The sequence below is a fragment of the Panulirus ornatus genome, chromosome 11 (assembly GCF_036320965.1).
Source record: "Panulirus ornatus isolate Po-2019 chromosome 11, ASM3632096v1, whole genome shotgun sequence".
NCBI classification, from domain to species: Eukaryota; Metazoa; Arthropoda; class Malacostraca; order Decapoda; family Palinuridae; genus Panulirus; species Panulirus ornatus.
Window position 1 is genome coordinate 36,899,203 of NC_092234.1, and position 27,157 is coordinate 36,926,359.

A 27,157-nucleotide genomic window follows, 5' to 3' on the forward strand; every position below is an offset into this window, starting at 1 on the left:
ACATTGTCGGAACTACTATTCCTTCAAACATACCTATTTTTGCTCTCCGAGATAATATTCTCTCCTTCCACACATTCTTCATCGCTCCCAGAACCTTCGCCCCCTCCCCACCCTGTGACTCACTTCCGCTTCCATGGTTCCATCCGCTGCTAAGTCCACTCCAGATATCTAAAACACTTCACCTCCTCCAATTTTTCTCCATTCAGACTTACATCCCAATTAACTTGTCCCTCAACCCTACTAAACCTAATACCCTTGCTCTTATTCACATTTACTCTCAACTTTCTTCTTTCACTTACTTTTCCAAACTCAGTCACCAACCTCTGCAGTTTCTCACACAAACCAGCCATCAGAGCTGTATCATCGGCAAAAACAACTGACTCACTTCCCAAGCCCTCTCATCCACAACAGACTACATACTTGCCCCTCTCTCCAAAACTCTTGCATTTACCCCCTAACTACCCCAGCCTTAAACAAATTAAACATCCATGGTGACAACACACATCTTTGCTGCAGACCAACCTTCCTTAGAACAATTCACTCACTTCTCTTCCTATTCGTTCACATGCCTTACACCCATGATAAAAACTTGTCTCTGCTTCTAGCAGCTTTCCTCCTACAGCATATATTCGTAAGACCTTCTAAAAGTCATCTCTATCAACCCTACCATTTGCCTTCTCCAGATCCATAAAATCAACATACAAATCAATCCGTTTCTCTAAGTATTTCTCACACATATTCTTAATCGCAAGCTCCTGATTCACACATCCTCTATCATCTGAAACCACAGCACTCCTGTCCAGTCTGATGCCCTGTACCTGCCTTCTCCCTCTCAATCAATACCCTTCCATACAACTTAAAAGGTACTCTCAGCTACATCATGCCTCTGTAGTTTGAACACTCATCTTTATCGCTTGCCTTTGTACAAATGTCACTATACACACATTCCGCCAATCTTCAGGCATCTCACCATGATCCATACATATACTGAAAATCCTAACTAACCCATCAACAAGTCACCCCTTTTCTTAATAAATTCAACAGCATTAATCCACTCCAGCCCCCTTGCCACATTTCACCTTAAGTAAGGCTTTCCTCATCTCTTCGTCTTGCACCAAACCACTCTCCATGACTCTTTCACTTTGCATATCTCTTCGAACAAAACACCCAACATGTGCTACCCTATCATCAAACACATTCAACAATCCTTCAAAAACTCCATTTCCTCCTGACTTCATCACTCCCTGTTATCACTTCCTCTTTTACCCCCTTCAACGATATTCCTACTTGTTCTCTTGTTCTTAACACACTGTTAACCTCCTTCCAAACTATTTTATCCTCTATAAAGTTTAATGATATTCGCTCACCCCAACTTTCATTTGCCCTCTTTTTCAACCCCTACACCTTCCTCTTGACCTCCTGGCGCTTTCTTTCATACATCCCCAAATCATTTGCACACCTTCCTTGCAAGTAAAGCCCATCTTGCAACTTCAGTTCTTCACCCCACCACTCACTACCCTTTCTGATCTGCCAACTTCCCACTCAGCTGGTCTTAAAACACTTGTCTCTCATAATCTTGCATCTCATGGCCATGTGCATAAGCACTAATAATCATCTGTATCACCCCATCCACTTATATATTTACCCACATCAGTCTAAAACTTACTTCCTTACACTCTATCACACACCTCCACAACTCCTGTTTTAGGAGTACTGCTGCTCTTCCTGAGCTCTTGTCCTCTCATAAACCCCTGATTTTACTCCTTAGACATTTCCAGATCATTCTTTCCCTTTACCCTCAAACTTTGATTCACTCAGAGCCAAAACACATGTTTTTCTTTCCCCTAACATACTACCTATTTCTCCTCTTTTCTCGTCCTGGTTACCTTCACACACATTTAGACATCCCAGCCTGAGCCTTCGAGGAGGATAAACACTCCCTGCTTGGCTCCTTCTTTTTCAGTCTTTTAGAAACTGAAATACAAGAGGGGGTGGAGGTTCCCGCCCCGCTTAGTCTACGACATATGTACATATACTGCATTTACCTCTCGCATTTACCTCTGGGCCTGCATCCACAAACTCCATAATTCATTTACGAGTAAAAACCAAAGAAGGATTTGCGTCGGCTCTTGATACGCGACAAACTCGGCAACCAACGCAGGGACATGAGAGCACCTAGACGGTCCTTGTGGATGGGGCACAGTATACAAACGCTCAGTCTTGGCAGCACCATAGTAGACCGGAGGTAGGTCTTTGTGCCGTGGAGCAGGGAGAAGGTCCTCTCTCTCAGGTGGCAATTGTGACTGGCAAGGCTTGATTGATCTTTTCTTGGCCACGCAAATCTTCATGGCATTGGTAATATCCAGTGGTCGTCGAGAAGAGAAAAAAATATGTAGAAAAACTAATATCTAACGCAAAAAAAGCAAACTAGTTTTTACTGTTATTTTATAGATGGTCATTCATTACCTAAAATACTGATTTTCTATTGTTAGACTGAAGCAGTTCATTTCCTTACAAGTGGGGTGAGGGCATTCAACATCATACACATACCCGATCTCAGAAGTAGGTGGGTCACAGCCTACCTAGCCTCCCCTGGCTAGAGATATAATGCTTGCATCGCAGACTTAAAAGGCAGTTTCAAGGTACATTCATTCTTAAGTAGCATCACTTTAACCACATTTAAACTGTCTTCACTGCTTGAACTTGACGCGATGATTCACGGATGTTAGCCATCACTGTCACTGATTCTCGTTGAGAATTCGCAGTAGTGGTTTAACCCACGCCTTGTGGCCGACAGATGTAAACAAAGGCAGACGAGTCGGTGTGATTCAAGTGCAAGACTGGCGGGAGCTGACTTGAACCCGACAAAGGAGCATCGCTGGGTGTTAGGGACCCGAGTATTTCGAGAGTGCAAAATATTGAGTTCTCCCCTCCACATGCTGCTTTGTCTGTCTCTAATATGACCAATGACCAATGATCTTTAGTTTCCTAGGAATCAGTGAACGGCCAGAGTCGTGTGCTTGTTGCCAGTAGCAGAGAATCGCAATCTTTTGTTCGCACTGATGATAAAGTCTTGCTAACTCAGGCATTCCAACTGTCTGAAGAATCTAATCACGAGTTCGACACTTCGACCCCCAGAGACCTTAAAACACCATTTTGGTGTGTGCTGATCCCAGCTGCTTCCCAGTGTCGGCAGTTTACGTCTGCCCGAGAACGTAAAACGTGCCCACGTGACCTATGTGGCAGTGTGTGTATCCTTCGTGTTATTGTGGTGAGTGAGGTCCCGCCGTCCCGCCCCGCCCCGGCCAGGAGTTACCCAGTAGGATGACACAGCTAAGTCAACAACTCATGACGTCACCCACCTTGACGAGCCACAGCCTGCTGCCTGATGGCCTCTACCGCGAAATCTGTTTGCCTATAGCAGAAGCCAAGTCCTCTCAGCTGTGACGACATACATGAGAAACACTCACGCCATTATTCCAGTATTCCTCGTGAGGTAGATTTTGTGGTAAAAGCTGAATGAAATATTACAAAAGCCTCAGGTATATTTCTTCGTCTTAGTATCTTAACATGATACCTAACCATATCAGCACAAATTATTGGTCGTTTATCTAATATCATCTCAACGTAAGCTTCAGCTCATGAGTTGATCAGAGGCGGGGAAATACAGCAATGGTCACCTGAAGAGAGTTTAGGGTTCATATGGTCCAGCCAAACAGCACAAGATGTGGCAGTGGTTTATATCATGAGTTTTCAAATAGTTTCCCTTCAGTAATCTAAGTAAGCTCCTCCTGATAAATCTAGTGGTCTGTATATATATATATATATATATATATATATATATATATATATATATATATATATATATATATATATATATATATATATCCTTTTACCAAGGATGTAAGACATGTGTACGAGTAGGAAGAGACGAAAGTGATTGGTTCCCACCGAATTTCGGTTTGTGGCATGGGTGAGTATTATCTCCATGGTTGTTTAATTTGTTTATGGAAGGGGTGGTTAGGGAAGGAGATGGAAAATTTTTGGAGAGAGGGGCAAGCATACAGTCCCTTGTGGATAAGAGAGGTTTGGAAGTGAGTCTGTTGTTGTTCGCTGATGATACAGCGCTGGTGGCTGATTCGGGTGAGAAACTGCAGAAGTTGGTGACTGAGTTTGGTGAAGTGTGTGAAAGGAGAAAGTTGAGAGTGAATGTGAATAAGAGCAAGGTTATTAGGTTCAGTAGGGTTGAGAGGCAAGTTATTTGGGAGGTAAGTTTGAATGGAGAAAAACTGGAGGAAGTGAAGTGTTTTAGATATCTGGGAGTGTACTTTGCAGCGGATGGAACCATGATGGAAGCGGAAGTGAGTCACAGGGTGGGGGAGGAGGCGAAGGTTCTGGAAGCGTTGAAGAATGTGTGGAAGGCGAGAGCGTTATCTCGGAGAGCAAATATGGGTATGTTTGAAGGAATAGTGGTTCCAACAACGTTATGTGTTAGAGAAGAATGGGCTATAGATAGGGTGGTGCAGAGGAGGGTGGATGTGTTAGAAATGAAATGTTTGAGGACAATATGTGGTATGAGGTGGTTTGATCGAGTAAGTAATGAAAGGGTAAGAGAGATGTGTGGAAATAAAAAGAGTGTGGTTGAGAGACCAGAAGAGGGAGTGTTGAAACGGTTTTGTCATATGGAGAGAATGAGTGAGGAAAGATTGACAAGGAGGATATATGTGTCAGAGGTAGAGGTAAAGAGGAAAAGTGGGAGACCAAATTGGAGGTGGAAGGGTGCAGTGAAAAAGATTTTGAGCGATCGGGGCCTAAACATGCAGGAGGGTGAAAGGCGTGCAAGGAATAGACTGAACTGGAACGATGTGGTATACCGGGGTCGATGTGCTGTCAATGGACTGAACCAGGGCATATGAAGCGTCTGAGGCGTATCATGGAAAGATCTCTGGGACCTGTTGGTGAATATACACAGGGAAGAACTTGTGTGTTTTATGCTTCGAACGTTTCTGCTTGCGCAGGACCTTTCTTCAGAGATACTAAGGTACAAAGATGCAGGTCTTGTGGCCCTCCAAGAGAGTGCTACCTTGCCAGGCGCCGTATCTTATCCTCGGCTGGTCGTGTTTCTCATTCCTTCGTCTTGTTTCCATGCTTTCCATGGCCGCCATTTTTGCCTGCGTCTGGTCGGCCCAACATATAAAGCCTTCACGGCTGTTTATCACTTCATCCGCGCATATATAGGCAGCTTCCGCGGCTCTTCTTATTTGCTTACGCATCCCTCATGCACTGCATTCGCTTCTCGCCACTTTGGTAGGTGTCCCTACTTGTTTATGTGGACAACAGACGCATTTGATGTCCTATGATGACGTATATCAGCTTTATGCTCGCCGATCCTTTTAGCAATACCTCACCCTGTTTCCCGTAGTATGTGGCCGAACAATCAAAACCCGGTATACTACATACCACGGTATCCTTGATACTTTTTCCGCTTCCTGTTTTCAACACATCTATCTTCGTCTTTGAGGATCGTTCAACGTTTATCCCCGGCTTCTTTAAGGATCTATCCATTTCCGAAGCCATCCTTGAATTGGGGACTGTTATATACTTATTTTCCTATGCCCTGTTCTCAATATGGCCTCTGCATCTTTCCATTATGCTATTGGTCTTCTTCTTGAGTCTGATTAACAGCTCTTCAGGTTAATGCAACTTCTTGAACGCCTCACTGATATATCCATTTTCCTCCTGCAGTTATTTAGTCGTCTCTCTCATCATCAGCCTCGTCCAGCGGGATAATTCTTACGTTCTACCTCCACCTTGTGCTTTCCCATCTCAGTCCTTTACCCACGCACCTACGAAGGTATATATATCCTCAGGTCTCCTACACTCATGCCGAAGGAGGCAGGGAGACAACCACAGGGGTATGACAGATCTCTGTGCCCCACCAGGCTGCGTCCTGAATCATTCACTGGTTCATTTGCTAACCCTGAAGCAAGTTTTCCCGGTATAGCAACCTCTCCCCGTCTTACAGTATCTCCCACCGCTCCAAGTAACAGGAAACAAAAAATCAGATGGACAGCTTCTCTAACAACGTGATATGATTTTAAGTTAATAAAGAAATACGATATTAACTAAAACAAAAGATCTAGTTTTCACCTGTGGGTTCTGCCTCACCAGCATCGGCAGCAGACTATGCCTTGTCGGCATTGGCCACAGGCTCTGGCCTCGTCGGTATCGGCTGCAGCCACTACCTCACCTGCATCGCCCGCACCCTCTGCCTCCCTCCCGCAGCCTCTGCCTCCCTAGCATCGTCCGCAGCCACTGCCTCCCTAGCATCGCCCGCAGCATCTGCCTCCCTAGCATCTCCGGCAGCCTCTGCCTCCCTAGCATCAACCACAGCCTCTGCCTCCCTAGCATCTCCCGCAACCTCAGCCTCCCTAGCATCTCCCGCAGCCTCTGCCTCCCTGGCATCGTCCACAGCCTCTGCCTCCCTAGCATCGTCCGCAGCCTCTGCCTCCCTAGCATCGTCCGCTGCCTCTGCCTCCCTAGCATCGCCCGCAGCCTCTGCCTCCCTGGCATCGTCCACAGCCTCTGCCTCCCTAGCATCGTCCGCAGCCTCTGCCTCCCTAGCATCGTCCGCTGCCTCTGCCTCCCTAGCATCGTCCGCTGCCTCTGCCTCCCTAGCATTGTCCGGAGCCTCTGCCTCCCTAGCATCGCCCGCAGCCTCTGCCTCCCTAGCATCGCCCGCAGCCTCTGCCTCCCTAGCATCGTCCACAGCCTCTGCCTCCCTAGCACTGGCCGCAGCCTCTGCCTCCCTAGCATCGCCCGCAGCCTCTGCCTCCCTAGCATCGCCCGCAGCCTCTGCCTCCCTAGCACTGGCCGCAGCCTCTGCCTCCCTAGCACTGCCCGCAGCCTCTGCCTCCCTAGCATCGTCCGCAACCTTTGCCTTAAAAGAATCACCATCAGCTGACCCTCAAGGGTTAGGACATTCGTTGAGCCAATAAACATAAGGGCTGTACCTCTCGATCGAGGGAGTGGAAATCCCATTCTGCCTTTTTGTGGGTTTCGTCCTGAGGATCTTCATCCACGTCAATCAGATCACTGTCGGAGACTGCGTCTGTCATTCACTGCCTCGCGGCTGTCAAACTGTCTAGATCGCATGGCAACCGGTAGTCCTACTTTAATATTCCCTTTCTTACTGTATTTCCTTCAGACGCTCGCGGTGTGCTATACTAGCCCAGTGTAGCTCGTCTAATACGTAAGACGCGCCAGGCCAAGCATGTCTTAATGCCCTCTGTGTGAAAGTGGTCGCTGAGGAACCGGGATAAAGTGTCTGCTCCACAACACTCCATAATCATGGCACGGGAAACTCGCGGGTTACACCGTCCAGCCATCCGGGGAACTCCTCCCTCACCATCCAGATTGTGAGGAACGCCGGCCTCGTTCACAGCTACCTACATACCATCTTAGTTGTACACAACATTACACCTACATTCTCTTTATGACTACACTACACATGCATATTTCAATGACCTTCGCATTGGTCCTGAGAGGCAAACCTAGGATGATATGGTCAATGAATACAACATAAACGTAGCTTGGAAAAGCTTCAGTAAAACCTTCGGAGCAGTAGAGGGAACATACTTACCAATGCGGACAGACTGTCTATTTCTAAAATGAAGCGAAGCTGGTGGAACGGTTAAAAAAAATGACTGTTGTCTAAGAAAGCAGCTCATTAGAAACTCAAACAGACCAATAACCAAATATATTAGAGTAAGTTGCGTAAATCTGCGTAGAGAATGTAAGATTCAAACGACAAAGTAAACCTCAACATGAAGTGTATATTGCTGGAAATAGCTTGTGTTCGGTTTTGATCAACCTACCTAAAGTGACAACCTACCTAAAGTGACAACCTACCTAAAGTGACAACAACAGAGTGGAATGCAGCGACGACCTGCCAAGATGATTTCCGGACTGAGAAACAAATCCTACGAAAATAGATGAAACGAATTCATTTAGCTTTAGAAAGAGAAGGATAAGAGGTGATCCAATACAAGTATTAAAAGTTGTCAAAAGTATTGATAATTTTGATCTACCAAGTTATTAAGATTTGATTCGTCTGATTTCACTCGCAATAATGGTTTACAAAACTTGTGAACAAAACATCTTACTACGAATGAAGCGAAGTACGTTTCAACAGGATTGTGGACATCTGGAACGATACGCCGGTTGGGGTGGTTGAAAGCACAGCTGTAGATAAGTTTAAGAAAAGATAAATATTTCCCTTACTGTCCACAACTTACGTAATCATTTGCGCTTCCGTTAGTCATATTGACAATGAATTATCTGTATTCCTTCTCACTTTTACCTCACTAATGTGTGAATTTCTGATATCCTCCACCATCACAAACAGCCCCGAAAGGACCCAATGGTCTGTTGGTGTTTGAATTCCTTTTTATTCCCTGCAATCGTTAACCTCCCTTGGTAAGAGGAACCAACTCCACAGCGACACCATCTACATCTTCCTCCAGGATGTAGATTTTATACAGCTGGGTACATGAGGTCTTGGCCAGGCCAAGGTTTACCATGGAGGAGGTGTCTTTTGATTTCTGGCTCTCCTAATGTACCCATCCAGTCATACACTGGGATCAAGGAACGAGGATTAGCACTGAACAGCTACCATAAAAAGCATTCTGAAACCATTATTTCACACTCTAATACAGCCCTGGAGAATTCTCCTTTCAAACATTTGTTTGCCTGTGTCCCCCATGAATTCGACATGAAACAGGATGCACTCAAGGAGACAAATGCCTATTGACGGACACACAGTCTAGGTAGATTACCCTCAGCGTGAGTAAAAGATAATGTTTATTTAGTACACAGTAATGATAGGCAAGGCTACGGCGCACTTGCACTATATAGCTGAGAACTGCATGAACAATAAAAGAAAATGGGTAAAAAGCAATAATGAAAAACGGTTGATTGCTGACTCTCAGATGATATTGTTGTCCACAGTCACCGAAGGTGAGCTACGAGAAGGCTAGCGAAGAAATGATGAGGATAGTTCCATGGTAAGACATGGGTGCGTACTGCACACGGTGGTTTCCCCTCCAAAAATATCTCTTCTCCTCTCCTTTCGTCTCGTGTGACGAGTCTTAGTGAAACATTGTCTATTTGCTACGTTTAAACTCCCATGGGTCCCCGAGTCCACGTCTCCGGGCTTGCTGTGCACGGGAATATCTCCCCTGCTCGTAACTAAGCTCTAATCAGTGAATCATTCTCTAGTTCTGTGCCACAAAATATAAGACAAAGAGCACAAGCATTACACAAGGAACCCCGTAGCCCACTGAAGACGAGGCAAAAACGTTGTCGATACGTACGTTGCCACCATTGTGCGAAGATAACTGGTAAAGTGGAAAGCTGAGAGGATCCGGAACAGTTCAGTGTGATACTGTGATGTGATGTGGAGGTACTGGAGGCAGCCGGAGAAGAAAGCGGGATGGCGCGCGGATGTTGTGGAGGGAGAGGGTGCACGACGGAGGAATGAAGACTCATGAAAGTTGGTGGAAAAAAAAAATGAAGTAATTTTTGGAAGAAAAAGCTGAGTTTACTAGAAAATGGTGATGAATGGAAGAATAAAGAAAAATAGTGTTTGTTAGTAAAATGAAAGTAAGTAAGGATCTAAGATCAATGAATCATGATACAGAATAGAACAATATGCTGCTCTGGAAGGAGAGCCTGGAAGGAGGTGAATAAGACTTGAATAAAGGAATGTCTTGGCAGCTGTATGAGAATAAAAGTAACAAAAGATAAAAAGTATAAATGAAAAGAGTATAAATGAAAAGATTATGATGAAAGAAGTAACAGGAGATGAAGGAGACATATCTAGTGGAACAGCAGAAATAAGGGTAAGGAGACAGGAAAAAGAAGGATAGGTTTATGGTAGAAGAAGGCATCATAAAGGAGGAAATATGAGATATTTCGTAATTTGTTGTCTAGGCATACATAGATAAAGGATTTCAATGATGGTATGTTGAATGATACATATCTAGGTGGAGGTGGAGACGAGTATATAAAGCTTGAAAAAGTGAGAAATCTGGTGTTACAGATGGTGTGGTGAGTGTTAGTGAAGAGTGTAGATGATACAGTGAAAAGTGGTTGCGGAGAGTGTGTGGAAGCACGGGAATATGGTCTGCTGTCTCATGACTAACTGAGAAAGTATTGTTCCACTGTATAAAGGATATAAGAACAGAAGTGAGCATCACTGAGAAGTCTCATTAGTATAACTGGCGGAGTCGGGTAGGGTAGGGTAGGGTAGTGATCGCGTTTTAGACTCAGTGGACCTCATGCAGGTGAGGAACAATGTGAGTATAGGAAGGGAAGTGGACGTGTAAAGCAGTTTGTTGAACAAAGAACGTAGCGAAGAAAGCCTCAAAGATGAAGGAGAGAGTAACAGTTACGTATTTAGAAAAGAAATCTGATAATAGTGACTAGGAAGGTACTTTATGAAGGTCTATGTATGGTGTGTGGGAGGGACGTGTGAGCAGTCATCATGAATGTAGTACCCGTGTGAGAGTTAGTGTGGCTATGAGTGACTTGTGTGATATTTACGTGGGAGTGGGTCATGGTGATGCGATGTCATCGTGATGATTTAAAGTTTTTATGGATGGAGTATTGCGAGAGACGAGGGGCCAGGTGGGGTGCCTGTGGTGTGATACTTAACCGTAGAGAAAGAGGATGAAAGTGGCCGCAGTTGTATGCAGGTGATGCTGTGTTGTCTGCTTGATTAATCAGAGTATAAGTTGGATAGACGGATGGATGGGTTGGTTCCAGAGTGCGTAACCGAGGAAGATGTTGAGAGTAAATGGGAATAAAACCCTTAATTTTGAAAGGTAATGGAGGTTGAAGTGTAAGATCAGCTTGGACGGTTGATGAAATGGAAATAGTTCATAGGTTTAAATATTCGGGAGTAAAGTCTAGTTATTTGTGGAGAGGAAATCGTTGAAAAAAAATGGAGAAAAAATGTTGGGGACAACACAGAACTTTGAGGGACACCGCTGCTAATGGAGGGAAGGGGAGAAGCTCGACAACCAAAGAGACAGATCGGCCGGTGAGGAAGCTAAGTATGAAGGAGCAAAGTGAGGGAGGGAAGGCAAAAGAGAAAGCTTCGAGATGAGACCCCGATGCCACACCCAGTCAAAATCCTAAGATATGTCAAGGGCAACTACACATGACGCCACAAAATCTTTCAGGGATGATGACCAGACATTCGTAAGATAGGAAAGAATATCACCGGTGGATCTCGCCTTACGGAAGCCATACTGGTGATCAGAGCGAAGACTGAATTTCGAGGTGTTTAACGATATGGGAGATGCGGAGGGATTTAGAGACTCTGGAAATGGTAGATGACAAAGCAATAGGACGACAGTTAGAAGGGTTAGAACGGTCACCCGTCTTAGGGATGGGATGTATCAACGCATGCTTCCAATGAGAAGGAAAAGTTTTGGATTTTAAACAGTAACTGAACAGACAAGCAAGCACAGGTACAAGTTCAGAGGCACACTCAGTACACGGGGATAGATGCCATAAGGACTATAAGCCTTACTTGTGTTAAGAGGAAGAAGCGCTTTTCGGACAGGCTGAATAGATATTACGGGAAGAGGCATATGATTAGAAAGAGAAGCATCAGAGGGTGAAGGAATGTTAGAGTCATCCAAGGTGGAATTAGAGGAAAAACGGGGACCAAAGAGAGTTGCTTTGTCTACGGAAGACACAGCTATCGTACCGTCAGAACGGTAAAGTGAAGGAGAGGTAGAGCGACAGAAATTGTTAGAAAAGCCCTTAGCTAAAGACCAGAATGGCCTATCAGTGGATTACGAAAGGTTATCGCAATTCCTTTGTAAAAATGAACGCTTTGCCTTACTGATAACGTGCTTGCAGCGATTAAGGCAGTGATAAAAGCTGAATGAGACAGAGGAAGGAGAGATTTCCAAAGCCGATATGCATGATCCCTTGCCTGAACGGACTCAGAACAGGAACGGTTGAACTATGGATTGAATGAAGAGGTCGTCTTGGAGGAAGAGGGGATAAATGCTTCCATTCCCGCAAGAATAACCTCTGCTATGCGTTTGCCAGATACATAAGAGATAGTAATTTACCCAAGGAAAGTCAGAAAAGAAGTTACGCAAGTTATTCCGGTCAACTTTGCTGAGGTGCCAGTATTTACGCTAAGAAGGGGCAGCTCTATATCATTGAGAATGGAAAACGTGAGGGTTTCGATTCTTTCACCATCCGTATGGGAGGAATTCACCCTTTCCCTATGGTGAACGTTGAAATCCCCGAGGTAGAGGATCTCGGCTTATGGGTGAGGGGTCACAGTCTCATGGTAGGAGTTTAGATAGTCGAAGAAAGATATAAAATTTGTAGAATTAGGAGAGTAATAAGCGAAACGGAGGAAAAATGGGGTAGTTGGGAGACTGAGCCACATAACATCAAAGTTTGGGGACTCAAGGTCCATGAGACGTGCAACGGGTATATTTATGTTGGAATAAGCACTAACACCACCTTTGAATCGGAATCGTGAGTGGAAGTTATAGATAAATATGAAAAAGGGACAAGTGAGAACATCATAAGACAACTGTGTCTCAGACAGTAGTAAGAGAGTAGGAAAAGTAACAGACAGATGGTCTTAAACAGAGGAGAGTTTATTAGAGAGTCCAGGAATGTTGGTATAGTGAATAGAAAAAGAGGAAGACCTAACAGAGAGGGAAAGGTCGTGGGAGGGGCCGGTACTACTACTGCCAGAGTCCTTCCTCTCATTGGCAGTAGAGTCAGGCGGGAACCCGGAGAATCTTAGCACCCCATAATGCCGGGGACCACGGGGCCATATATTTGGCGGACTCTTGTCATGATGATAATAAGAAATGTTAGAGTGGACAGGAGTTGGCAACAGTACTTGTGTGAAAAAGCAAAGTTTGAGTAGGTGTATGGTGCTTGTTAGGACAGGGTGGTAAGACCAGCAATCCTGACATGGAGAGTGTAAGACGGTTCCGGGCACCACTTTAACGCCCCTCACTCAGGACGGTAGTACCACCCTGGGCGGCTGCTGTCAACAACCTACTACCAAATAGGTTGCTTCATGGGTAGGGGACAGGATCATCCTTGAATTAGCTTGGGTAGTGGGAGGAGCCAATACACACACTACCACCTGAGCCCTCCCTTTCACTGGCGGCAGAGTCACACACAGGGTAAATATATATGTTCACTATCTTGCTTACAATGCAAGACACTTACATCTCTCAGTAGTGCAAAACAGCTAGGGCACACCTTGCGGGTCTCAATCCTATTAACTTTGAAGCCACGCGGCTCGATATTTATTTGCCCTACATTACCTTGCTTTAGTCTTGCTAACTATACACGACCACCTTCTCCTAATTGCCATCTATCTTTCAACACAGTCTCCTTCTACCCCTGATGGCGTCCCACAGCGTCCTCCTCCATACTGCACAACCTTACACAAAAGCAGACTCTCCTCCTCCATCACCATACACCCTCCCTCACCCTGGCCTTCCCTCATCCAGGTGCACTTTCGTGTAACGATCACATCGTCAGGGTAGACACAAGAATGAGAGAGAAGGACCAGCACAGTTAGTTGATATGTTAACAGGTAGTGATGGAGTGAGGAGGAAATGAAGTGAAAATCCTGAGGGGCTGCCAAATGTGTTTGATGACAAAGAGGCAGATGTAGGGTATTTAAATAGGGGTGGTGTGCGAAGTGAGAGAGTCAGGGAGAACGGCCCGGTGAAAAGAGAAGAGGTGGTGAAAGCCCCGCGGAAGATGAAATGTGAATAAAGGCATGGTTAGTAGGTTTAGCAGGTTAAGGGGCAAGTTAGCTAGAGTGTGAGTTTGAATCGAGAAAAATGGGAGGATGAAATGGGTGCATGGGATACAGTGAATTGAAGTTATGTGGTATACAGGGGTCGACGTGCTGTCAGTTGACAGAACCAGAGCGTGTGAAGCGTCTGGAGTAAACCATGGAAAAGTATGTGGAGCCTGGTCGTGGATAGGGAGCTGTGATTTCGATGCATTACACATGTCAGACAGAAAATGGATATGAGCGGATGAGGCCTTTCTTCGTCTGTTCCTGGCGCTACCTCGCTAACGAGGTAAATGTGGATCAAATATGAAAAAAGAGCTCTGACGGACTGAAGTACTAAAAATGAAACACGAATAAGATATTTATAAGAATAAGAAGAAAATTGATCGAAACTGGATGGGAGAAAAAATGGATCTCAATATACAAAAGAGATGTACAATTGTCTCAGAGGAAACGCCTGAAGAGTTATCTAGAGACTCTTAGAGAAAACTCACTTGTAAACTGAAGTCTCATCTCTGCCCTAACTTGTCCCTAGCTGACCTGAACTGCTCCTTCTTCCGTGTTACAAAATAATTTGCAATCTGAATATCATAAATTTCGGTGTTCAAAATGTTTCCGTCCAGGACTCACTATGTCAGGTAACGACCAAGTCCAGCGCATCATCTTCTGTGCATACTGGTATCTGGCTTACTGGAAAGGTTAATCCCATTAATATCTATCTCAGGACTTGATAGAAACCAACAGACTGTGACCTTCCAGTAGGCAGCTGCCTCCCGGCGACGGGGTATTCAAGCACTCATGACATCACACACACACACAGTATTGGAAACCAATGGTGTCACTTTCGTCTTCCTGTGCAGCCATAACCTTTTTCATTTCTCACATCAAAACTTATGATATATTACATGTATGATGAAGTGTGTTGTGTAGCGACCTCCTACCGCAGGTGTGAGAGATGCGGGTGAGGGTGCTGCTGCTGCTGGTGGTGCTGGTGCTGGTGATGATGACCGTGTCCACGGTTCACGCCTCCAAGAAGACCCCTACAAAGGACGATAAAAACAAGGACCCCTGCGCGAATCGCTCTAAGCTCCCGGCCAGAAAGAGGAACGTTTGCAACGGTGAGTAGACCCTCATGTTTACTGGTGAGGCGACACTGATGTGTAGTGGTGAGGAGGTGATAGTCATATGTAGTGGTGAAGTGATAGTCATATGTAGTGGTGAGGAGGTGACAGTCATATGTAGTGGTGAGGAGGTGATAGTCATATGTAGTGGCGAGGAGGTGATAGTCATATGTAGTGGTGAGGAGGTGATAGTCATATGTAGTGGTGAAGTGATAGTCATATGTAGTGGTGAGGAGGTGACAGTCATATGTAGTGGTGAGGAGGTGATAGTCATATGTAGTGGCGAGGAGGTGATAGTCATATGTAGTGGTGAGGAGGTGATAGTCATATGTAGTGGTGAGGAGGTGATAGTCATATGTAGTGGCGAGGAGGTGATAGTCATATCTAGTGGTGAGGAGGTGATAGCCATATGTAGTGTTGAGGAAGTGATAGTCATATGTAGTGGTGAGGAGGTGATAGTCATATGTAGTGGTGAGGAGGTGATAGTCATATGTAGTGGTGAGGAGGTGATAGTCATATGTAGTGGTGAGGAGGTGACAGTCATATGTAGTGGTGAGGAGGTGATAGTCATATGTAGTGGTGAGGAGGTGATAGTCATATGTAGTGGTGAGGAGGTGATAGTCATATGTAGTGGTGAGGAGGTGATAGTCATATGTAGTGGTGAGGAGGTGACAGTCATATGTAGTGGTGAGGAGGTGATAGTCATATGTAGTGGTGAGGAGGTGATAGTCATATGTAGTGGTAAGGAGGTGACAGTCATATGTAGTGGGGAGGAGGTGATAGTCATATGTAGTGGTGAGGAGGTGATAGTCATATGTAGTGGTGAGGAGGTGATAGTCATATGTAGTGGTGAGGAGGTGACAGTCATATGTAGTGGGGAGGAGGTGACAGTCATATGTAGTGGTGAGGAGGTGATAGTCATATGTAGTGGTGAGGAGGTGATAGTCATATGTAGTGGTGAGGAGGTGACAGTCATATGTAGTGGTGAGGAGGTGATAGTCATATGTAGTGGTGAGGAGGTGACAGTCATATGTAGTGGTGATATGACATACAATCTGTGAAGGTGAAGCGAGATAATATCTTCGGGAAGATGCAGCAACTTCCTGGCCGACACGAGACCTGCTCGACCACCGGGAAGTACAGCAGACTACTTCCACCTATACACACTTATGGCCTCAAGGCGAGAAAGAGGAAATGCCATTTAAGACACACAAAACGTATGGATAGTACTGGGCAAGAAAAAGAGTGCAGGGGCAGTTTCGTGGGCTGATCAACAGACGCGGAGCATGATGACTTATGCAGTGATACAGAGACTTGAGGACATACAAACTGAACACACTGGATATTAAGTCAAGCAGTAAAAAAAGACTGGTATGCACTGTTAGTGGAGGAGGAATCAAGAACGTTCACGGTCTGGTTGAAGAACAGGTTTAGAAGCGTGAGCAGCATACAGGGCCAGTAAATGTTAGTTGAATGAGAGATTTTTCAGAAACTCACAAATACAGAGATTGACAGTGCAACACTAAAGGATGCATTTGAAAACTGGGTGGTGCCAAAACTGAGAAGATGAGTACTGCGAGAGGTTGATGGGCGTAACTCACTGACGATTTCTGGCTTAGAAGATGATACAGAAGATAAAGAGGAAATAAGGAAGAAAGACGGAATGACCATTAAAAGACTGATGGCGTCTGTAAAACTGCCGGGCGGAAGATAAAGGGGAAACATGACCAGTTGTGATAGACAAAACGAAAAGAGAAGTAGAAAAACAAAGAATGTAATCACAGAGCTAAACGGGACACGAAATGAGGCACGAGGGCGAGACAGCTCCACGAGCACCGCTTGAGAGGTCAGAACTGTTAGGTGATGGTAGTGTCAGACCTGGAAGTAATGTGTATGAATACTGATCACTGTGGTTAATGCTATAGAGCGGAAATTCAAGGATCGTATGGAGAACAATGAATCTGATATTGCCGGAGCTGGTAACGAATCTTACTGAAGATATACCATCTCATGTGTTCTGCCGGGAGGAGTACATGATTGTGAGGAGAAAACACACGATATAGGAGGAGGAGGAGGAGGAGGAGGATTGGCCCTGTTAACGAAAGACGACCCCATTTTTCAGGAAAAAGTGTGGTAAATGAATAAGTTAAAAAAGCAAAGACGAAACAAGATTTTAAGATTGAGAGATAATCGAAGAAACTAAACAAACCTCAACGATTTCATGGTAACCAGGAACCAGGACAGAGCGGTAAAACGTCCTGTGAAATTTACAGTGGAATACGAACATGGGAACCTGTCATCAAGTGCAGAGGGAAGGTTAGGAAAGAGGGAACAATGGCTCAATATAAGATCTCAAAAAGCAAAGGAACTTCGAGATGTGTTGTGACGAGGCCTGTATTTGTAAGGTTTAAGAGACCAAGGAACCAGTGTGGTGAGATAAGCACCGAGGAAGAAAGAAACTCTGTAAAGGACAATGTGACAAAGCAGGAGAAAATCTATAAGTCGGGGTATATTTCTACTTAAAGGTCAGCTAATACAGGTTAAGTTATTCAGAGGAAAGAATTGCAGAAGATAAAGTAAGGATATGAGACGAAATGAATGACATATTCGAAAGTTATCTCACAGTGGACAACACTAAACCCACAGCAACAATGAAATGGGATGGGGTGGAGGTTCTAGAGAGCAATAAGTTACACAGAAAACACATTAACATAATACTAAAGGGTTTTGATCCATACATAGCTCATGATCCGAATGAAAATTCACCATACTTGCTGAAGACGTGTGCAAATACACTGGACAAACCTCTTGAAATACTGTTCAAGATGTCGCTGGAGAAAGGCATTGTACCAAGGGAGTGGAAAACAAGCAGACGTTACACCATTCTAAAAGAAGGAGACCGGGAAGGGGCACTAAACTATAGACCAGTCTCCCTGACGAGTGTGGTCTGTAAGGTACTGGAAAATATTATCAGAAAGCGAATGGATGACTCTCTACAAAGAAATTACCCGGGAGACAACACGGTTCCAGGGATAGGTCACATGTAACGAGCCTCTCAGGTTCCCATGAGAGAGTGCGAGCAGAAAGAAGACCTCGTCTGCTCGCTCCTGCACGCCTTATCTTACTACCACCAGGCCCTCACAACCCGGATACTTCACCTTCTCTCACCACCACCACTCCATCCCTGGTTACCACACCCTCTCTCACCACCACCATCACACCCTCCTTCCCTGGTTACCACATCCCCGCTGACCACCACAACTCTCTCCCTCTCTGACCACCACATTACCTCTTACCATCACCGCTCCCTCCCTCCCTGGCTACCACACTTTCCCTCATCACCACAATCTTTCTTCCCCTCCCCATCCCCCAGCCACCACACACTGAATAGCGGGTTGGCACTGTTCAGTGGTAAGATAGTTACTCTCGCTCGCCATTTTCTGTCTTCATACCTTTCATTCGGGCGACACACCTCGCCACTCAACACCAAAAACATGTTATCGACAGTATATCACCCCAGCTGCCAGCAACTTCTATCCTACTGAGGAAATTGATGAATTAGTGGCAGTGGAAGTTAGTTGTCGTGCGTCTGCTAAACTCTTTAGCGTGTCTGTAGAGACACAGACAGACAGAGCCGCCTTTTTATAGCACAGAAGGGAAGGCTGGGTGGAATGATTACAATCTCATTGCCAGAAAGCATTTGACACTATCTTCAGAGTCCCACGTTGGAAGAGTAGTGAAGGAGACGCTGTCTGCTGGCAAACATTAGAATAGCATTTAATATATGGATAAGGAAATGTTTAGCAAGCTATTCATATCCTACATAAGGCCAAACTATAATATGCTCTTCAAGGCTGGTCAATGCACCTAAAGAAGCACAAAGATCTCGTAGAGAAGGTCCAGAGAAGGGCAACAAAGATTGTACCAGAATTAATAGAGATGAGTTACAAAACAAGGCTTAGGTCCTTAAATTCGTTCATCATGAAAGAGAAACGAGTTAGCGGTGACCTTATCACAATCTTAAAGATTTTTAAACCAAATTGATGACGTAGACAGCAAAACAGTTCTTAGAGAGATGCAGGATTAGAAAAGTCAGAGGAAATGACATAAAATTAAGTAGCTTGTTAAAAAAGATGTAAAGAACTTCCATGTGTAAGAGTGGTGGATGAATTGAACAGAGGTCTGAGGACATGGCCAGTGCAGACACCCATAAACTGCAAATAGGTAATTACTCACTGTGCTTATTGAACTGAGGAACAGAAGTCTAGGGATAACGCAACACAGGTACACGGGAAGTGGGTGAGTGAATCTGTTGATGAAATAATATGCACTATCAAAGACAGAACACTCAGACCAGCATATAATGTACTAGATGGAAGGCTTAGTAGGATCAGAGGATGCTGGCAATAATGAAGACCTTAGATAAAACTAGACACATAAAGGTTGATGTATCAACACTGCAAAATCATCAGATAAATAAATTCATCAAAATCAATAAATCAAGATAAGGAGGACGAAGACGGGGTAAATCTCTGATCATCTTTTCAGACTGGAAGAAGACTATATTCCAGCCAAACAATAAAGGGTAGAAAAGGAAGAAATACTGATTAAAAGACGTTGAAAACAAAGAGAAATTGGTACATACATGTATGAAAAAAGGGACAATCAGTTGTGATTATGTTCAAGATGGGGTTGTGTAGCCAGCAGGTATTACAGCAGGCCAGGAAACTTGGAAAAGAGAGAAATTTAGCAGGGTAGTCATTAGGTATGACAGAGTGAGGGAAGAATGACAGAAGTAGAGAATGCAAACAAAAGAAAAAAGAGGTGATATCAAAAGCGGCAACAGGGTGGAGTAGCCCCGCCAGTAACTCATGGACGTTAGAGATGCTGAGTGATGGGAATGTATGTCTGATAAATGCAAATGGATAAGTGGTGACTGGAATACACTTTAGACTCAAGGGCTGAATGAGGGGAAACAAACTTAATATCGCTGAAGTGGGGACAAAGAGATCAAATCTGACATAATGTGTCGGAGAATACGTAACAATAAGGAAGGAATGAGATGACAGAGGAGAATGGGTGGCTGGCCTGTTTAGTAAGGGAAAGCCTCTATATTTCATGAAATAATGAAAGTTGGCCACAGGCAAGAATTACATGATAGTCTTAATCATTCATAATCCTCGAAGATATTTTATGGAGAAGATCAACTATACAACGATACTAAGGAAGGAACAGTCAGGATGGTCCATGAAGCAGTGAAACAGGCACTCCTCAGTTCTGATGATGAAGATTTAACTATGTAGTGACACACTGGGAGAATTTAGATCCTCATGGAAAAGGAAAGCCATAAATACAAATTCTAAGAGTGCAAGATGGAGGATTGCATCAACGTACAAGGGGACCTAGACCAAAAACCCTAAAGCTAATTTAATACATGGATAATGAAATTTAGCCCAAGAAAATGCAAAGTAATAAGCACGAGACATAGTAATATCATCTACCAGGATATCTGCTGCAGGAATCCGTATGTGAGAGGGACTTGAGAGTTGACACCATACGTACCCTGGCGCCAGATCCCCAAGGTGGGGACCTTGGGAGAACTAAATGTAGACAAACCATCTTCTGACAAATATCAGAATTACATACAATTACATGGATAATGAAGTGTTCCGCATACGCTATACTAGCCACTGCACTTAAAGCACCACAAAGAAGTAATAGAGAAGGTCCAGAAGAAGGCAACAAGGACCATTCCAGAATTAAGAGAATCAATTACAGTGAGAGATTAGAGGCCGTAGATTTATCCATTATGGAAGAGAGAAGAGAAAGAGGTGACGATACAAAGTTTGACTCAAAGTTTCTAAGCCAGTTAAATGACGTCAGCAGCGAATAATTCTTCGAATAATGCCAAGACAAAACAACTAGAGGTCATAACATGATACCAAGCAAGGAACTTGCTCTTACAGAGCGTAAAGAAGTACGCTAACTGTATACAAGCAGGAAATGGATGAAAAAAGTGAGAGATGACGTAGTGAACGTTGAATGAACATAGATATGTAAAAAGTTGTATGGCAGTCGATAAAGTCCAAGGTGTGAGGCCCCATGAGTGTAGATCTCCCTCTCTGCTTCAGTATTGTGATGGTAACAGTGTTACTTTACTGGTGGGCTGGGAAAGGTGCCACATATGGACATATTGTACTCATCCGCCTTACCTCAGTGTTTCATTCTACTCTCACCTCACGTTTCTTATATAAATCTAACTCTTATGTTATTTTTCCTATGTACTTTAATGATGTCACACCTTCGGTCAAATTACAGTCGTCTCAGCCGCTTTCCTTCAGCTCGCTTGTTGTCTGTTAAGAAAAACATATACCCTACTGGCCCTTTTTTTTTGGGGGGGGGGGGGGGGGGGGGGGATCGCAGCACCTGTAGTGACCCTTCGAAGCTGCACGTTTTTCCCTATTCCATCTGAGATACTCGCTAACACCGTGGTGTAGTGGTGAGCTTTGCTGACCATGAGTCAGCACGGACCAACCCGGAGGGGGGTGGGGGAGTCGAACCTTCACGGATTCGAATTCTGGGCGTGGCTGTCAGCCTACATCCAACCCAGGTGTTCATCCTCCCCTCGGGGACAGTCGATGATTGGATACCCGGCTTAGGCTATGTGGTGTGTGTGTGTGTGTGTGTGTGTGTGTAAATACATAGAAGCAGACACAGTACATATATAAAAATTTCAAAGACAGGGCAACCCGAGTGTAAGCCTCTCTGCCCGTAACACACAGTATAGACGGGCCAACGTGAGTGCAAGACCCTGCCCGTAACACACACACAGTAGTGGCGGGTCAACACGAGTAGTAAGCCTCCCTGCCCGTAACACAGCAGTAATCTGTCTGTGACGCTCTTCATCCTCAGTCAGTTCTTACCGCCAGTGATAATTATGGAGTCAACTTGTGTAGGACTTCACGTGACGCGTCTCATGTTCCTTGCTTGTTTCCAGGCAACGACCTGCTCCTGATGGCCCAGCGAGGGAAGGCCCGCAAGGTGAAGCGCCTGCTGCAGCAGCCAGACACCGCCTTCCTCCTCACCTACACCGAGAACGCAGGTACGACCCAGCGGTAGTGGTAGGCTCCTGCTGGCCTCATGAAACCTGACGTGTTACAGAACACAGGGTATCATTTGTGTATAATGGGATTTCTTTAGAAGATAATCAAGGGTTCCAGTCTCTGAGGAGCAGCGGGGCAGGAGGGTTAGACGGAATGAACAGGTTTGTATGATGCGCCAGAGGGCAGAGTCGGGGCATACAACTATATGTAATACATGTCCGTCAGTCCCTCTATCAACAGTCCGTTCCAACTTTCGCACGACCATCCATCAGTATCGCTGTTCTAGATCTTCCCTGTGTCTTTTGCTTGGTATCACAGTCTATTAGTCGGGTGTTGGTTGGCTCTACTGTGTACATCAGTTGATAAGGTAGGTACCTTTGCCGCTACTTTACAATGAGCCCGGTACATTGTGATTTGGAACGACTTTGTACACCATGAAATCACTGTTTTCGATTCTATCTTCAACTCATTAGGAGCGTTGGTGTGAGGAGAATGTACAGTGAATACAAGGTTACGGTCACCTGAGCACCGTGATGACCCCAAGCTCTCTGACTGGCTGGGAATATGTGACCATTTCCCAACGGTAGTGACCGATGCTGGCTGGCCTGGAGATGTCAGCCTTCCTCCAACACAGAGTGGCTGCAGACATTATGAATGACCTTTGTGCATGAAATCATTCTTTTCGAGTTTTCAACCATTTATTGTCTGTACAGGCAAGAATTTATGGAGGAAGCCTCAAGATGTTATGTATTACCTTATTTAGAAATATTGTCTGCGTTCTCCTGGCGGGAAAATATGCAGTACTTGACGCTATTTTTTCCTCTCTCTAACCAGGTTACCTGAGCGAACTATATAATATACAAACTCTCTGTTTCTTCGAAGTTTAAAATTGCCACCGCATCTCGTGGACCACACCTCTCGCAGCTAGGGACGGCATGACGGTGTAGATACACACATGGGATCTGCCTCCTTCTGCAGTACACTGAAGTAGAGGCTACGACCTTAACTTCTGTCCTTCCTGGTATCCACGCCAGATTGGGTCGATGAGGAGCCCAGTAATAGTCAGTATGTGCTATACTGCAGCTGCCAGCCATACCCTGACTTGGGAGTGAGGACCCTATCGCGGGTATTACTAGCACCTTAGGACATAACAGTAGAACTCCTCTCACACGACGGGGCAACACCAGGTCATCAGGCAGCAAACCCACTTCGATACTAGGAACTGCTTCTACGGTCGCTTTGCTCAGGTCCACTTTACCAACACATTACGTCTATTCAGGCCCACATTACCAGCCTCCTTCCACGTCTGTTCAGGCCCACATTACCAGCCCCCCTCCACGTCTATTCAGGCCCACATTACCAGCCTCCCTCCACATGGTGTTGCTCACTCCACGTCTGTTAAGACTCACATTACCAGCCTCCCTCCACATGGTGTTGCTCACTCTACGTCTGTTCAGGCCCACACTACCAGCCTCCCTCCTTATGGTGGTGCACACTCCACGTTGTGAGCTGCTTTAGGAACGAATCAGATGTCTTTCCGACAATATTTCTCCTTTTCATTCACCTAAACAAGAACTCGTATTGATACGGAGATTATTACAACACCATCACACGTAATCCTCAGTCATGACAAACTTCACCAGACCTGTCACTGTTGATCTGTAGTGATAAGGAATCATCTGGTCGAGTGTGTCTGGAGGCCCATGGAACTCTGACGTTTCTGTCCCATGTTCGCAGGGAAGAGAAAAGGGTACACGGCGCTGCTGTGGGCGGCTGAGGGCAACTTCACGGGCATTGTGAGGCGCCTCCTGGAAGCCGGTTCCGTCGTCAACCACCAGAGTCAGTCAGGTGAGTCGCTCAAGCGTTGCACTTTTGTCTAGTCCCCTCCTACCTGGAAGTCTTTATTCCACACTCAACTTGAGTAGGTCTGACATCTAGCTATCACCATAGGAGACCCTATTAAGTCTATCTTATGGTCAGGAGACACTATATAGTTTCATCTTTTGAAAAACTACAGAAGACACTTCCAGTCCGTCGAACATATGCTAACAACCATTTTTTTTTCTTTTTTTTTTTTTTTGCTTTATCGCTGTCTCCCGCGTTTGCGGGGTAGCGCAAGGAAACAGACGAAAGAAATGGCCCAACCCACCCCCATACACATGTATATACATACGTCCACACACGCAAATATACATACCTACACAGCTTTCCATGGTTTACCCCAGACGCTTCACATGCCCTGATTCAATCCACTGACAGCACGTCAACCCCGGTATACCACATCGATCCAATTCACTCTATTCCTTGCCCTCCTTTCACCCTCCTGCATGTTCAGGCCCCGATCACAAAAAATCTTTTTCACTCCATCTTTCCACCTCCAATTTGGTCTCCCACTTCTCGTTCCCTCCACCTCCGACACATATATCCTCTTGGTCAATCTTTCCTCACTCATTCTCTCCATGTGCCCAAACCATTTCAAAACACCCTCTTCTGCTCTCTCAACCACGCTCTTTTTATTTCCACACATCTCTCTTACCCTTACGTTACTTACTCGATCAAACTACCTCACAACACACATTGTCCTCAAACATCTTATTTCCAGCACATCCACCCTCCTGCGCACAACTCTATCCATAGCCCACGCCTCGCAACCATACAACATTGTTGGAACCACTATTCCTTCAAACATACCCATTTTTGCTTTCCGAGATAATGTTCTCGACTTCCACACATTCTTCAAGGCTCCCAGAATTTTCGCCCCCTCCCCCACCCTATGATCCACTTCCGCTTCCATGGTTCCATCCGCTGCCAGATCCACTCCCAGATATCTAAAACACTTTACTTCCTCCAGTTTTTCTCCATTCAAACTCACCTCCCAATTGACTTGACCCTCAACCCTACTGTACCTAATTACCTTGCTCTTATTCACATTTACTCTTAACTTTCTTCTTTCACACACTTTACCAAACTCAGTCACCAGCTTCTGCAGTTTCTCACATGAATTAGCCACCTGCGCTGTATCATCAGTGAACAACAACTGACTCACTTCCCAAGCTCTCTCATCCCCAACAGACTTCATACTTGCCCCTCTTTCCAAAACTCTTGCATTCACCTCCCTAACAACCCCATCCATAAACAAATTAAACAACCATGGAGACATCACACACCCCAGCCGCAAACCTACATTCACTGAGAACCAATCACTTTCCTCTCTTCCTACACGTACACATGCCTTACATCCTCGATAAAAACTTTTCACTGCTTCTAACAACTTGCCTCCCACACCATATATTCTTAATACCTTCCACAGAGCATCTCTATCAACTCTATCATATGCCTTCTCCAGATCCATAAATGCTACATACAATCCATTTGCTAATCACATATATTCTTCAAAGCAAACACCTGATCCACACATCCTCTACCACTTCTGAAACCACACTGCTCTTCCCCAATCTGATGCTCTGTACATGCCTTCACCCTCTCAATCAATACCCTCCCATATAATTTACCAGGAATACTCAACAACCATATAAGACATTATAGTGCGTCTTACATCTATTGGCGACCAGAGGAAACTCTCAAGTGAGTTTGACAACTTGATGAGACCATAGGAGACATTCTAGTGAGTTTATCATCAAGATAAGACCATACGAGACACTCTGGTGAGCTTGTCATCCAGATAAGACCATAGGAGACTCTCGTGAGCTTATCATCTAGATAAGACCATTGGAGACACTGGTGAGCTTATCATCTTTAGATAAGACCATAGGAGACACTCACTCTGGTGAGCTTATCATATAGATAAGACCATAAGAGACACTCTGGTGAGCTTATCATCTAGACTCTAATAGTAGGGCAGAATCTTGACTTCCTTCATCACATCGGCTGCCGTACTCTGTACTCTCGATACACCTACTCTCTGGGACAGTACCCTGGAATTCTCAAGTTTTGACAGCAGAAGGAACCTATCTAGTGGATCTTGTGCTAAGTAATCACAAAAATTAATTGAGTTGTCTCCATCGCACTCACCTTCACATACAGACGACTGCATGATCACCATCAGAGTCTCCATCATCCAAGCTCACCAGCATACTTTCATCATCTCACTATCACATGCTCACCAGCACACTTTCATCATCTCACTATCACATGCTCACCACCACACTTGCACCATCACACTGTCATCGGTACCCTTGTCAAACTAGAGATGATGAAGATCTTCAGTGAAGACCATGTCCCTGCCGTAGTAAAAGGGATCTAATGTTATACCAGTATTTAAAAAGGGTGATAGGGAAGTAGCCCTGAGAATGATCATGAAGTAGACTGGGTAATTCTTGACTGGCAAAAGCCATTTAAGTGGAGGACAACATTGATTCTGAGAGGTATGATGCTTAACAAATCTTCTGGCTCTGTATAAGAAAGCAACATCCTCAAGAGAAAGGGAGGATGAGTAGATTTAATATCCTTGGACTACCCAGAAGACCTTTGATATTGTACCCACAGAACTGTTGATGAGGCTAGACATCCTAGCTGGGGTCAGAAAAAGGCTCCTCAAATAGACTGACAGCTACCAAACTGGTGGAAAACATAGAACACAGGTTATATGCATATTGGTGGCAAGTAAGGTCCCTCAGGGCTCAGTGTTTAGATAATTTTTCTTTTGTCCTATGTAAATGATTGCCAAATGAGGGGGATTCATGTTCAAAGATGTCTGGTGATGATGTTAAAATCATGAAAGAGGTAAGGAGTAATAGGGATTATGAAATACTGAGAAAGACATAGGCAAAATGCAGCAGTTTTTGGACAAATGGCTAATAAGATTTCACCTTGGAAAATACAGAGCTCTATAGATGGGAAGTGATTTACGCAAATTAGATGGAGAGTTTGATATTGGAGAAATTCATTATTACAGTTTAACTGTAAAAGACCCAAGTGTTGATATCATACTAAACTTGTCACCAGAACATCATGTGAGAAGTATCATAAGGAAGGCAAACTATTTCAGTCTGTCAAAACTGCCTTTAAGTATGTGTGACAAAGCACTGCTCCAATTTTGAATA

The 27,157-nt window shown here is 44.8% G+C and overlaps 1 protein-coding gene across 1 annotated transcript in view; it reads left to right on the forward strand.

Annotated features, from left to right (window-relative positions):
- The window catches only part of LOC139751405 (uncharacterized), a 171,029-nt gene that overhangs the window by 81,397 nt on the left and 62,475 nt on the right, over positions 1-27,157 (forward strand). Inside the window, exons 2-4 of the mRNA XM_071666792.1 lie at positions 14,817-14,988; positions 21,989-22,093; positions 23,832-23,942. Of these exons, the coding sequence (XP_071522893.1) occupies positions 14,826-14,988; positions 21,989-22,093; positions 23,832-23,942 (379 nt within the window). The 5' untranslated portion in view covers positions 14,817-14,825. The remainder of the gene's footprint in view (positions 1-14,816; positions 14,989-21,988; positions 22,094-23,831; positions 23,943-27,157) is intronic.